General features: G+C 27.6%; 4 protein-coding genes across 6 annotated transcripts; 1 reads left to right on the top strand and 3 right to left on the bottom strand.

Annotated features, from left to right (window-relative positions):
• Positions 1–1,427: 1,427 nt before the first annotated feature.
• Positions 1,428–3,707, bottom strand: LOC149891800 (mitochondrial import inner membrane translocase subunit tim16-like). Its single transcript, XM_090080616.1, has 6 exons — positions 3,614–3,707; positions 3,422–3,506; positions 3,083–3,165; positions 1,865–1,918; positions 1,699–1,764; positions 1,428–1,586 (listed from the first exon to the last, which is right to left on the bottom strand). The coding sequence occupies exons 1-6, from the start codon at positions 3,614–3,616 to the stop codon at positions 1,509–1,511; spliced, it is 369 nt and encodes a 122-aa protein (XP_089936742.1). The 5' UTR covers positions 3,617–3,707; the 3' UTR covers positions 1,428–1,508.
• Positions 3,708–4,595: 888 nt separating this feature from the next.
• LOC149891799 (cyclin-dependent kinase 20-like) lies at positions 4,596–5,907 on the bottom strand. Its single transcript, XM_090080608.1, has 2 exons — positions 5,769–5,907; positions 4,596–5,666 (listed from the first exon to the last, which is right to left on the bottom strand). The coding sequence occupies exon 2, from the start codon at positions 5,640–5,642 to the stop codon at positions 4,605–4,607; it is 1,038 nt and encodes a 345-aa protein (XP_089936734.1). The 5' UTR covers positions 5,643–5,666; positions 5,769–5,907; the 3' UTR covers positions 4,596–4,604.
• Positions 5,908–7,738: 1,831 nt separating this feature from the next.
• LOC149891797 (gamma-interferon-inducible lysosomal thiol reductase-like) lies at positions 7,739–13,881 on the bottom strand. Of its 3 annotated transcripts, XM_090080612.1 has the most exons (3): positions 13,733–13,881; positions 13,398–13,465; positions 7,739–8,525 (listed from the first exon to the last, which is right to left on the bottom strand). In XM_090080612.1, the coding sequence occupies exon 3, from the start codon at positions 8,509–8,511 to the stop codon at positions 7,885–7,887; it is 627 nt and encodes a 208-aa protein (XP_089936738.1). In that variant the 5' UTR covers positions 8,512–8,525; positions 13,398–13,465; positions 13,733–13,881; the 3' UTR covers positions 7,739–7,884. The 3 variants fall into 3 exon arrangements, with proteins under 3 accessions (XP_089936738.1, XP_089936739.1, XP_089936740.1); XM_090080613.1 differs by lacking the exon at positions 13,398–13,465 and having other exon boundaries at positions 7,739–8,523; positions 13,733–13,879; XM_090080614.1 differs by lacking the exons at positions 13,398–13,465; positions 13,733–13,881 and adding an exon at positions 8,750–8,878 and having other exon boundaries at positions 7,739–8,523.
• Positions 10,133–13,162, top strand: LOC149891798 (uncharacterized). Its single transcript, XM_090080610.1, has one exon. The coding sequence runs from the start codon at positions 11,577–11,579 to the stop codon at positions 12,528–12,530; it is 954 nt and encodes a 317-aa protein (XP_089936736.1). The 5' UTR covers positions 10,133–11,576; the 3' UTR covers positions 12,531–13,162.
• Positions 13,882–15,232: the final 1,351 nt, after the last annotated feature.

Here is a 15,232-nt window from a genome sequence, read left to right as displayed (position 1 = left end):
AGAAAAAGCAAATATTATTTCTGAATGTCTCATTAAAGTTCACGAAACTGGAGTTCAAGTTTTTTCTTTAACTTTAAATCAATAAAAAAGTGTTTATGTTCCTCCTAATAACACATTACAAAACATTTGCAAATAATGCAAATTATTTCTGAATATATATATATATATATATATATATATATATATATATATATATATATATATATATATATATATATATATATATATATATATATATATATATATATATATATATAAATATGCACGCACACGCACACACACACACACACACACACAAACTGGTACATACATATTAACTATTTTCAGTTCTTAATATTACCAGTATTTTTCATTATATTGTAAAAAAATTACCTTAATCCAACAGATTAAAGACTTTGTCAATATACAGTAAACCAAACATGTATAATATACATAAATATAGATATATATTATAGTGAATATAATGTACACACATATAGATGTATATATAGTTGTTTTAAGTCTTTTGAAAATACCATATTTTGAAAGCCAAATCAATATTCAACAGGAACATTATTTCAACATTTAGACTGTATATTTTGTTTGCCGGTATAACTTCACTGTAAGATAACTGTTTATTATTAATTCCTTAGGTCTCTTGACTCACGCTATACTGATAAATTCTTAATAGCCTCAAGTCTTGAGCCAAATAACTTAATGACAAAGATTATATAATCTGATTAGATAAATTTTATTTAAATTTATTAATACATAATTACTTTTATTAAACCTAATTACAAAAGTAAAATGCTATATCATTTTAAATGCTACTTTAAACTGTTTACGAATTCGTATAATAAACAATTAATAACAAACAGTTATCTTACAGTGAAGTTATACTGAATATATAATACTGAAGTAATACGAATTCATTCGCGTAGGAACATTTTGTCTCACTCTACGTCATATTTTCAAAAAATGCTCGGCTTCAATTTTTTTTTAAGGCCAGATACGGCTATGCCGGGTCCAGTGATTTATATATCTATGATTGAAACAGTTAGGCAATTAATGTTTTTTATTATTTCTATATTGTGTAATTGAACATATATCTTGTTCAACTCTCAATTTTGTTAGCCGACTAAAATTAGTTTGACTAAAAAGTTAGTCGACTAAATTTAGTTAGACTAAAACTAACCTTAACTCCCACTCCTAATATATATATATATATATATATATATATATATATATATATATATATATATATATATATATATATATATATATATATATATATATATATATATATATATATATATATATATATATATATATTTGTGGTTATTTTGCATATATAAATTTAACATTACTTATAAAATATAACCACAAATTAAACTAATAACACCACAAAAACTTTAAAATGAAGTGGTTTGAGAAAGTCGAAGTAATCATTAAGGTTACGAATTAATATCTATACTAAAAGGTACAAAACTCTTTTAAATTACATACATAAAATTCGTAAACAAATTGCGTCACGTTTTCGAATCTTCGTTTTTAGGTTTGTCGGTTGTATTTAGTTCGAGATCGATTCTTTCTTTTGCGCGGAATACCTGAAAAATATTGAATAGGTATCGGTTTGGAAACAAATAATAATAATAATAAATGAAAATCTAACAATACAGCTGAGTAACAAAAAGGAATTTAAAATAAAATAATTCCTACCTTAGATTGCAAGTAGAATGAACCTCCAGTTTTTTTGTCGTTAATATGAAATAAATAATCGTAACTCTAAAAGAAATTCAAATAAAAATATTTAAAAAACTTTCAGTTCTTTAAACTTTCTGATCGTATAATTATTCTTCAAAGTAAATATATGTAAGTGGAATACCTTTTGCACTGTTTCTGGATCAAGTTCTTTGATGTTTAAGATTTGCTTAGCTTCCTAAAACATTGAAAAAGTTAAATATATTTAAAGAATATATTTAAAAATAATGTTGATGTTTATTACTGAAGAATGTTTTTTCCTAAGACTTTAAAATGTCAAATTACAACTTTCACAATTCATGAGTCTATCCCCTGATGTTGATAGACTGTAAAATTTAACTACTTTCGGAATATTTTGAGAAGACAAATGCTGAATACTAGAGAAAGTACAAAGAAAGCTTGAAAACTGTTGTTTGCTAGAAGATGCTATTAAAAAACAAAAATCTCTCCCTACTTCTTGTAAAAGAGCAAATATTAAACAAATTGCAAATTAGTTTAATTTACATTCACCAGATCCACTATCAAAAAACCTGTATCATCAATTTTTACTGGAAACAAATTATCCCTCCAGACACCTTAATTACAAAGAAAATTTTTTTGTAAATTTTGTAATGAAATTATTATTAAAAGCATATACAGCTTATGATTTGGTCTAAATCAATGTCAAGGAAATAGATTATAGATTCTATTAAAAATAAAAAGACAAATTGCTAAAAAACAATACTATAAAAGAAAGATAAATTGAGAATTTGGTTGATAACTGAAAATCATAAGAGATTATATGAGAGTTCTGAATGAGAGGTATTGTTAACAAAAGCAATATAAAGAACTTTTATCTGCAATTTTAAATATTAAAGAGAATTATGCTTAATTTGATAAAAATAATGGCCCGTTCAATTTCCTGGTACTTAAGTTTACAGGTTTTAGGAATATGGAACAAGAGAACTGTTTATTTAGTTTTATGTAATAGTATACAGCTAAGTAAATGGCCAAAGTAAAGAAGTAATAAATAATAAATAGCTAAATAGCTATTATTATGACATTAAAAGATATTATTATGTCAGATAGATATTGTTAGATAATGTCAGAAAACTTGTAATAGTATTGTAATTCATCCACACCCATATCATAAATAGCCTGCTGTGTGTATATGTATATGCATGTGTACATACATACATACATACATACATACATACATACATACATACATACATACATACATACATACATACATACATACATGCATGCATACATACATACATACACACACTTATTTTATGCTAATACTTATTTTCAAACAAAAAAAAAAGAAATTTTTTTTATTGGTTTGAAAAGATCTGACCTCAAGAGTCATTCCACTGATGGTACTATTTGTTGCTCTTTTTACTCCTTCATTTGAAGAGCGTGATGCATATTGAGAACCAGCTAAAAAAGAATTTTACAACAATCAATTGATTACTTGGGCAAACAAAAGCTGGTAATAAATAAAATCAAATAAACATATTTTCATCTAGTTTTTCTTTAAAAAAAAATTTTTTTTTTCATTTGTTAATCAACAGATGTTCTTGTATAATGTAAAATAACAATAATAAAATGCATTCACAGACTTTTCTATAGAAACTTTATTACTTAGTTTTTATAATGAAAATTTTTCTTTTACCACCTTTAAACTTAGTCTTACCTTGAAATTCTTGCCTTAGAGCTTGAGTAAAAGCTTTTCCAATAATTTGACCTCCTAGAACAATAATCTGTGCTAAAAACCTTGCCTAAACAAAATTATGAAGTAAAAGCAAGATGAAGTAAAAGTACTTTTTGTAAATTAAAAATGGTGTGAAATAGTTCCTTAATTTTTTAATTTAAAAAGAAAACTTGCCATAGTTATAATAGAAAAATTGCCATAACTTATTACTTGAACTTTGTTAGTTTTTCCTAAAAAAAAAAAAAGGAAATTTTTAACTGTTAAAAAAAAAAGTAATAGCAATAATAAAAAATAAAAACAAATTTAAATAATGCAGGTGGTTCTCATTAGGTAAAAAAAAAAAAAAAAAAAAAAAAAAAAAAAAAAAAAGACTAAAATTTTCAAAGAAAGCTTTTTATTTACAAGGATAAAATATACAAAAAATACAAATATATACAGCACAATTGAGGTAATTTTTTTAATATAAATATTCACATTCATTTGAAAAAGTATTTATAAATAGATTTTAACAAGCTTATTATTTGATAAAATTTACACTATTGATTATACAAATTTGAGTTTCAATTTTCTTCTGAGTGAATAACCCAAACAATGAAACTGTATGACTTTATTAAACTAAATATTATAGATGTCTGAAATTTAACAAAAAAAAAAAAAAAAAAAAGCAAAACAAAAAACAAAAAAAAAAGATAAAAATTTACAGCTTCTAACATAAAATAAAGGTGACTTTCCACTCATCCGTTTTAACAACGGGAAAGGGATATGAAATTAATCATGTGAGCATGCGCAATGATTAGTTTTCAAAATTAAATTACATATTGCGAATGCTCACGTGATTAATTTTCCCATCCCTTTCCTTTCCCCTAAGCAAAAAGGAATGAGTGGAAGCTCACCTTAAGACAATTATTATTACATATGTACATTAATTTACATATAAATAAACCATATACACAGATGTATATATATATATATATATATATATATATATATATATATATATACATATATATATATATATATATATATATATATATATATATATATATATATATATATATATATATATATATATATATATATATATATATATATATATATATATATATATATATATATATATATATACACACATTAATTTACAGATAAATAAATCAAATACACAGAATTAAATATCCAATTTTTTCCTTCTAAAAAATGCAGAGAATGGCGCAATTTGTTCTCTTGACACTAATGATTCCTCAATAGGTGCAGTGACATCAAAAAGTTTGGTCTTATTAGATTTTACTTTGTTTGCAGGAATTGGGAGTTCTAAATAATGACTAGGCAATGGTTTAGTGAAAAAATAAGGGTGAAGCAAAGCTTTTTCAGCAGGAACTCGATCTTTAGAGGAATATACTAGAAACTTCTTTAACAAATCAATAGCATCCTTTGAAGCATCAGGCACGAGTTGCTCAAATGGTATGGGGTCATTTTTAGGAAAACTAATTTTGTTAAAATCAGGTAGTTCTTTCATACCAGGCCACTGCTTTTCATCAGGTGTACCTAGAGCATGGAGTACACAACATAATTGTTCAATGTCACTTTCTCCTGGAAATAAAGGAGAATTATTTAACATTTCTCCAAATATAGTTCCAATAGCCCAAAGATCTACACCCTCATCATAAGTGTGAGACCCATACAAAAGTTCAGGAGCACGATACCATCGTGTAGCTACTTGGTGAGAATATTGACGCTTTCTTTTGTCAATTTGGAAAACTCTGGCTAAACCAAAATCAGCAATTTTTAAGTATCCAGAACTGGAAATTAACAAATTTGCTGGCTTCAAGTCACGATGCATAATTTTTTTAGAATGGCAATAAGCTATTCCTTTTAAAAGCATTACCATATAACTTTTAATTTGTGCTTTAGTAAGAGCCTGCTTAAAGTTACGCAGCACCTCAGAAAGATCTGATAACATAAATTCAAAAACTAGTACAAAACCAGTCCCGTGTGGAAAAACATCATAAAGTCTAACAACATTTTCATGATCAATCTGTTGCAATGCTTTAATTTCTCGTAACGCAGTGTTAGGAACACCCTCCTCAAGACGTCGTATTTGAACTTTTTTCAATGCAACTATCTCACCACTTTGAAGCTGCTTTGCTTTGAAAACCATGCCATGTGCTCCTTCTCCAACTTTTCCAAGAATTAGATAATTGTCCATATGTCACGGAGTATTGGATATCTACTAATTTAAAGATATATGCTTTGTTAAAAATAAACTTCCGTACCTACTACAAGATATGCTTCTTACAGCAAATTTACACAAGCTAATATTTCTTAAACTTACATCTTTTTTAAAAAAAACCTATTTCCAGTTATAAGAAAAAAGTAACTTGCAACAGAATCACAAGAAATTTCTTATTAACTACTTTTTAAAAAATGACTATACAAACGAGCTCTCTATTACGCTCCTCGTTAACTACCGAAACACAAAGTTCCATTCTCTTTTAATTACGCTGAGGTTATTCCGTTAGGGAAGTTTACCAGCACATAAAATACGGAGATATCACAGTTTAACATGACTCTTTATTTGAAAAACTGTCATAGTTTTAAATTTATCATCCTTTCACAACGTTGGTTTAAAATGATCTTTTATTTACAACTCAGATTACGGTCTTTTATCAGTTATTGGGATAGACTCAAAAATTGCTTTAGGTGCAACTCAAATTTATTTTTAATTACCTAAATTCTTAATTTGATGTTATATCAAATAGAATTAGTCAGTTTAATTTTAGGTAAACTTTAACGGCTGGTAAATCCGATTCTTTGAGAGAAAACAAAGCAAATTTAGTTATTAAAATGGGATGTTGCGTTTCTTTTTAGTAAAAGAACACGCTTGCAAAATATATAGAAACTTTTTTATGTTCTATTGTAAGCAAACAGATTTTATAATGAATATTGAAGTATACAATATTTATAAATTAAGCGATAAACATGACGTGCTTATAAATATAAGAGTTTTGAAGACAAAAAATTAAAATGGCTTAATAATGGAAAGTGGAAAAAAGCGCAAATGGACTTTAAGTACTTGTTTTTTTGTTGTTTTTTTTCTCAGTCCGAGAGAGGAGATTCTTAATTATTTAATTTTTTACCCTCTCAACCATCGCCAACCATCAACAACCGTCACCAATCATCACCAAGGGCATCAAACTTTCTTAACATGTCAATTAAATAGACAACAAGAAAAATAAATGATTCTGAAATAGTACTTTAAGAATGTCTATGGTTTTCAGTTGAATCTTACGCCCATTTCCAGCCATATGTCACCGAGGATTAGCTAATGCTAATGTGAAGCAATTTTTAAAAGATGATTGACAACACTGATAAGCAGATGCGATTTTGTATGTGAGAGAATAATAAGTTTTATTTAAGATTTTTTTGAAATGACAACTAAAAGCTGGCGCTTCACAGTGGAAACTTTTGCAATAAAGAAGCAATATAGCCGTTATGGATGCTTCAAATGTCAAGTTCATGTTCTCTGAAAGTAATTGCAGTGGGTAAAAAAGTTTACCCCTTTATATGTTTCTTTTCAGTAAAACTTTAATCAACGCCTTTGTTAAGTTGAAGTTAAGTGCTTTGCTTAAATGATCAAAATTAGAACCGAAAATCTTATCAACAACTTGATGATAAAAGAATGTATTCATAGAGACCACAGTCCTTTGAATGATATCATTTATTGATTTCGCCATTAAGAAAAGTTTTTCCTCTTCTTTTATCGGATTTCTTTTACCTGCATTAGCTTCAAAAATTTTATGTTTATAGAAAAGATATTTTCATTACAGTAGTAATTTTAGTGTTTTACTAAATTATTATTGCTACATTACCAAAAATTTTTATTGCTACATTACCCAAAGTTTCAAAACTACGTTTTAATTCGCGGACAGTATAAACTGATTTTGGGACTAACATTATAAGTCCCAAAATTAATTTAAACTGGTCACTAGGATATTTTCTGGTCACTGGGATAATAACCCAGCGCAATCACGGTCATCAATTTTACCTAAAACCATTTTTAGGTCATGACATCAAGATTAGATACTATTTTTTCCAATCGTGAGAATTAATATAAATCACCCACTTTTTTAAATGTATAGATCTTTTACAAATATTGAAAACGAGTCAAGTAAAAAGATGAAATAGAGTCTGGAAAAAAATGAATTGATAACAAAACGAGAAAATAGAAAGAAGAGAAAAGATTTCTAACTTCCTTCCTTATTAATAATTCATTTTTTATGTGGAAAAAAAAAGGACTTAAAATATTATAAAAACTGCAGAATCAAAGTTATAAATAACGTGATATATAAACACATATAAATCAACCTACAAAATAATTTAATTTACTAATACAATTAATAAAACGTTGAAGTTAATAAAATATTAGCAAAGCTTCTTTCGATTAATGGCTACATTTCCTCTTTTTCACAAGAATGTGGTAACACTCCTGTTTTTTTTAAGTATGTTTCGCACACAAGTTTTAAAAAATTATTCAACGCTTCATTTTGGATTTCTTCACCGGAGTTTCCGTCAACGACAATCCAGGGAATAAATGTGTGCGCTGGTGTCACTTCGCCTGTTTTCTTCAGCAATTCTTTGCCCTCAGGGCCATTGTAGCATTCTGACAGCTTTTCCCAGTCTATTTTCAAATAATCAGCGCAAGTCTTGGCCGTATTTTCTGAAGGGCCAAGTTCAAGACAATGTATAAAATTGATAGACAAATCGATAGAAGTGTGATAAATGACACATGCCTCTACTGTATTTAACAAACATTCTTTAGGACCGTGCTGGCATTCAAATGTGAGAGTACCGTTGTCATTCATTGTGTGTGCGTTTCCATAAGGATAAAAGGAGTACTGAACAATATCTTTATCTAATGCTTCATAAGTCGGCCATAGCTGTTCGCTAATAAAATGAATTGAATCTGGGCATAAACTTTCGAAATAGACTTCAACATTTACCGCTCCATGAATCGAGGTTAACCCAAAGCATAGTAGATAAATTATTTCGATTATCGTTCTCCAAGTATAAGACATTTTTACTTTAAACTAAAAATATTACACAGATGTTTAACAAGAGTGCAGTCAAATTTGACAAAAATACAAACTGGTGTGTTTATTAAAAAAACACTGACGTTTGAAACGGATATTTGATCTGCTTTAAATGACTCTCATCAGATGGTTATTACCTGACTAATTTTTTTAATGAGCAAGAAAAAAAAAAAATCAAAACTTATTTTCTTAGAGCAAGAGCAGAATAAAACTTTGTGCTTACATTAAGTTTTTGCTGGTGATATCTTTTAAAAATTTCGTTTAGACCACCGTTGTAACTTTACTTTATGTTATATAACGAGAAATTCACATATCCTTATGTAAAATTCACATATCCTAATGTAAATTTACATTCCAATGGAGTTACTTATAAAATTGAAGACTGGTTATTTGTATTGCTCAACAAGGTATTTCCACTAAAAAACAATAATTAAGTTGAAGATGCATCAAAATGGATACATACATTAACAGAAGATATAAAATGATAGATAACGTTTATACTGGTTTAAATATTTTAGCATTACTAATGTATAAAGCTTTAAATTATTTGAATTACATGAAAACGTGTTTTTTTCAATTACATTATTTTTACTTGAATAAATTACAAGTGTAGAACTTCAATGTGCTACCGAAATGATATATCGATTACATGCGCGATATATCGATTACATGCGGTTAAGCTACTAATAAGGTTACGTAATTTAATAGTTATTATGAAATAAGTTTTTTTTATTTGTATTTTAGATTGCAAAACCAAATTGTTTGAACTTTTCAGACTGGCATCAGCGTTAGATGTTCTGAAGTAAAACTTCAGAAAATATAACACTGTAATAAAATTATTTTATTTCACCATCGGCCGTTTCGGAAGAGCATGCAATACAACTTGTTCGTAACTTTTGTCATATTGAATGGACTTCCAGTTTATTTCAAATCAAAAAGGTTAGATAAAAAGAAATAAAATAAAAAAAGTTAGTTCTGGATTATTTACTTCTGGCTTTATTGCCGTAGTATAAAGAGCTACTAGACGTCCTGCTTTTTCTTAAGAGAGCGCTATACAAACTCGTGTAGTCTAGAAAAACGTAGCCGTGTAATATTTTTTGACAGACTAAAGTATCAATTGTTATTCATTTTACCTTAAATGAAGCTTTTGTGCACTCATTTTTTCAACTGTCAAAATCGCAAAAAGTACGTACTGAGCTTTTAAAAAGTGTGCGCTAATTTTTTCTTGCTCATTTTTTAAAGTATTTCTTCTTCTGCCCTTCTACTTGTAAAAATATTTTTTTGAGATTTTACCTTTAGGCATGTAAAAGAAAAATATTGTTTATGTGTTACTACAACGTCTAAATTCCTTTCAAGTGAATTTGGAAACCTTTTTGAAGTTCACTTATCTCGTTATGAACACGTATACAATTGTATATGTTGTTATGAACATATAAAATACAAATACATATGTTTCGAATAAAATGATCAAGTAAACCTTAATAAGGCGCAAGAAATAAAAAAAATTTTTAGACTAGGTTGCCAATAAATAAGTGGAGAATGAAATCTAAGATTACTTTCCCTAAAGTACTTAGTTTTAGACAGCAAAACAGAGGGCTGCGGGTTGAGAGTGGAACTTATGCACTACAAAATATTATTTCAGTTTTTATAGTTAAGGAAGCAACCAATTTTCGTTAATTTATTTGACTCTTAGAATGTATAGACTCATAATGTGCACTTTTTTGGAACTCTATGCAATAAAGTCAATAAGAAAATATTTCTTGATTTGTTATAAGAATCAAGCAGTCAGGATTTTTGCTGTCATCCAAAACTTTTTTGTTTGAACTTTGAAAAAATGAAAAGGTGTGACCAAACAAAATGAAGTTCGGTTACCCTGTCTTAAACTTAACATTACTGAAAAAAAAAAGAAAATACTTAAAACATAAATCTCACATCTTAAATTGAACATGTATGCAATCGTTTAAGATTGGTTTCAAGCTTACGTGCTGGTTGTAATTTTACTCAATGGGACACAACAAAAAAATGCGACTAACACACTTTCTGTATGCCTTGATCCTTTTTGTATGCCTAGACCAATTAAATAATCTAATAAACATTTCTTCGACTTGAAATGTTTGGAATATTGAATGGAAAGCTTTATTGCATAATTGAAAATAAAATTAAGTTAGATAGCTCCATACATATTCGGATATTATGAAATACGGAGTCGTGTGGATGGATGAAAAATATTTTGAACTTATTGGATAACTCTATACAAGTTCGGTTAACTAAAACACACGAATACAAGTTCGGTTAACTAAAATACACGAATGTAAGTTCGGTTAACTAAATAAAAGAATAAGTTTTGATAAGTCCAAATGGTTTCAAAAAATTTAAAAATCCTTTACCAGAAACAGGAGAAATTATCTGATAATATTAGATAAAATTTTGAAAGAGTTATGGTTAACAAATTTTCTTTTTGAAAGAATTATGGTTAATAAATTCTCAAATAAAACTGTTGATACTTATTCGACGCAAACACATGCTTACTGTTTGCCAAAATATTACAAGAAGAGTACATTAATAAAAGTTTAAAAAAAAAAACAAAAAAGATTATTAATAATAATAACAATGATAGCAACAACAACAACAACAACAACAACAACAACAACAACAACAACAACAACAACAACAACAACACAACATCAACAACAACAGCAATAACAACAACAACAATTAACAATATTAATGATAATTATAGTTTATGTAGCGCAAACAAAATATTAAAATTGATTAAACACTGAAGTAAAACTGAAATAAAAATAATAAGTTATCATTAAAAATAAACAACTTTATGATTCGGTTTTGTTATGTTCAGAAAACAAGTAAATGTGAAAGATGCGGTTTATTTGTTTCCAAAAGAATTTTTAAAGGACAATGAATATTACGCGAGTGAAATAAACTAGAAGAATGAAGAATTAGAAAACAAATGCTCTTCTCAAATGGCAAAACTTCAAAAGTTATAAGCTTGCCTGAACCAAAACTGTACGATCGTTGCTGTATTTTTTCAAATGGCAATCATCGAACCAGATTTTTCATACCGTTTGGCATTGATGATAGCTGGGTATGCCATCTTTCCCTTTCATGTCTTAGGACTTTTCATCTTATCAAGGAACAAAGGATCGCTTGATAAAATACAAGTTGTATTTCTTTTCAACCTGTGCTTTGTTGAGGCTCAGTTAACATTTTTTAAAACTCTGGAAATAATGTTTAGTTTGATACGTCAGAAGACACCAGAGCGTTATGTTAGTATTTATGTTAATATCGGCTGCTGCTTCCCGTATTACTTTGTTATGATACTGTACACACTCAATAGATTTTCTGAACTTTATCTTAATCTTAGGTATACTAGATATTGGGCAGCAAAGAGTGTTAAGCGATCAATAATTACAGTTTGGGGGCTTGCTGCATGTGCAAGCATCTGCCTTATGATCTCAAGTGTAACTATAGAAGATATTTACCGTGTCAGTTATAAGTATATCTTACCTTCGCTGAACGCCACAGCCGCATTGTCTATATCTTCTACATATATTTACATCAGTTATAAGTGCTACCAGTTTTTCAAAGTGAACAAGATCATAAAAACGCAATTAAAACAAAACTCAACTACAGGAAACTTATCTTACGTTGGAAAACACAGAAGAAGTAAAAAAATTCTTAGATACTTAATGCCAACTATTTTCATCTTCACCTTCCTAGTTTTTATAATCATCCCAGATTCTATATACAGTTATAAGTATTTAAATAAAGGAATCATCGAGGAATCTTTCAAAATGTTCGTAGGCTTGTCTTACTTCATCGGCTTTGTTACGGATGCTTTTATTTACATTTTTCTTTCTCCGAGTATCAGAACAAATCTACTTCAAAAAAAGATAGCGAAGAAGAAGCAATTAGGAGGAACTATAATTAGTACAATCACACAGAACGCACGTTTAACAAATAATGGGATAAAATGTTCTATTTAAATTCAGTTGTAAATAAAATTGTGTGGTTCACAATCAGAAATTTTGAATAGGCAAAGACTTTAGTTTGGGAAATTATTTGCCATGGTGATTTGAGTTTTGCTTTAGTTCTACAAATACAATCAATTAATAATAATTACATGAATTTCGAAAATGCTGCATCAACCAAAAAGAAGTACGCAATCTCCATTTGATTACTCGTTACATCGATTATTATTGATCAATCATTTGTTAATGATCGTTGATCTTAAAAGAGTAAAAGATTTTTTATACTGCAATAGATTTTGTAGATTTGTATGGAGATATTATTTTATTGACAAACTGAAATATATTTTTATCGATAACTTATTGATGTGATGTTGTTGAATTGGTAATGTGTTTAAAAAATCACTATACCCTTAAAAATTTCTTGTAATTCTTCGATTTGCTTTTAGACTCTGCTTTTTTAAAACTGCTGGATACTTTCTAGTGTAATGGGGAAAAGTCTTTGAAATTAATTCATTTGAATTAAAAATTTATATTAAAGTTTTATTCGTAATTTACTTTTTTATATTGAAGGATTGAGTTGTTTTAAAGGAAAGATAACAAACGGCATTTAAGTTTATTGAGTAGTATGCATTATATCCATCATAAAACTCTTATTCATTTTTCTAACAACCTCAAGCAAGAAAAAAGGAATGTTAAAAGCAAGTTTTTCTAAATTCAAATTTGTTAAATGCAAAATGGTTTGCACATCTTTTAACATTTTTTTTTTTAATAGAAAAGTACTTGCACAAATTTTTCTTAACAGAAAATACTTGCTGATCAAAAAACTTTGCACAAGTATCAAAACATCGATCAAAACAAGCATCAAACAGCACCAAACACCATTTGTTAATCTTTCGTTAGATTTACAACCAAAGGTTATTCTCCAAAAAAACTGCCATTGCAAGTTCTGGCTAAAATATTAATTTTATTCAAAGAAAACATTCATTAAATGAATACTCATAATTGAACAGCTTTTTATTACTTAGACGGCATTAGGTATCATACAGCTTAAAAACAACAATACATGTAAATTAAAATCGATGTTTAAAAAGTAAATAGTAAGTTTATATATATATATATATATATATATATATATATATATATATATATATATATATATATATATATATATATATATATATATATATAAGCTCTAATACGCTAAAATAAATACTCACTTTTGTAAAATGTCTTTCTTTTGAAGAGCTAAACTTATAAATTAATTTAGAAAACCTCAACACTTTATCGGCATTGCAGTCGTAAAAGATGTTTACTGTCTATGTACAGAAAAAACGTTTGTTAAAAACACCCATCTTTGTTTTAATCTGCGTTTATGATAAAAGATTTGGTTAAATATTTAGCTGATAAATTTTAGGAAAAAGAAATAAAGCGCAGTTTAATTAACAAATTTTAAGCCACATTGTTTCATGATAATAAATTTAACGTCACTTTTGAGAACAATAATGCAAAAAAAATTACAAAAGGAAACTATTCAATGCTTTCTAAACTTATTAGCAAATAATTTTAAAAATTCTCCCTCGTAGAGTTTAGAAATTTTATACATAAAAGTGCGTTGCTTTCGAAAAAAATTCGAATCGAGATTTGTCAGGCATTATCGTATTCGACTGCATAGAAATGATTAGAAGTATCCTTTTTGAAAATTTTAAAGTTTTACCTTATCTGTATTCATCCCCAAAAATATTTTTTTTGCAAAATTTTTCTTTCAAGCTTGAAAACTTTTCTTGTATTGCTACGATAATTCTCAAAACATTTGATTCCTTGACCCAAGATACCTCTAACTAAACCTCTTAAACATAAAATTTAGCTTGCCAAAGATACCTCTAACTAGATCTGTTAAGCATAAAATTTACCTCACAAAAGGCAATTTTATAACGATTAAACTTTTGGATTTTCATAAATATTTATAAGAACTTTCACATTTTGAAAAATACATTTACATATCTACATAAATAGGAATATATTTTATCCTGCATGCAAAGACATTTTTTTTTGAGAAAAGAGCTTTTCTGTAAGCTGAAACAATAAGATCAGATATAGGCTCTTTGAAACATCTTCGTCTGTCTTCATTCTCAAACTCTTGCGCGAATGATACTCACGATAACAATAAAACTCCTTACATTGAGCTTCTTAAACTCCTTTTCTGAGAAGGCCAATAAGTGAACTCATACTTTCTATGCTGGTCCATGAATTAATATCTTTTGAAGATTCTGTGGCATACTGATACTGACGGACAAGCTAATGATTTTAGCAGCTAGCAATTATCATTATACAATGACTCTGGCAATTGGCAAGTAACGTATTTTGTTTTTTGTTTACATGCAGCCTTTTTCCCTTCTCGCTTGATTTTTTAATCCGGAGATGTATGTAATATGAAAATACACTATAAATTTTGTGTCCATGCATAGATTGTAGATAATCCATACACTATAAATTTTGTGTCCATGCATAGATTGTAGATTCATATTGCAAACCATCAGTTCAATGAGGAAGTTTTATAACTTTGTAAAAAAGTTTTTTATTCCTTTTAATGAGCATTCACATACTATACAACATATACGTAAATTTATCTAATCTTATAATAATTCTTATAATACAGTATGGACCGTCTCATTAATCGTAATTATTTGTATAGTATGTCTGAATTAAAATTAATTTAC

This window comes from Hydra viridissima, unplaced genomic scaffold (assembly GCF_058129835.1).
Source record: "Hydra viridissima isolate aposymbiotic clone 2 unplaced genomic scaffold, HvirCarnegie_v1 scaffold_2, whole genome shotgun sequence".
Lineage (NCBI taxonomy): Eukaryota > Metazoa > Cnidaria > Hydrozoa > Anthoathecata > Hydridae > Hydra > Hydra viridissima.
This window is presented reverse-complemented; position numbering and strand designations above follow the sequence as displayed.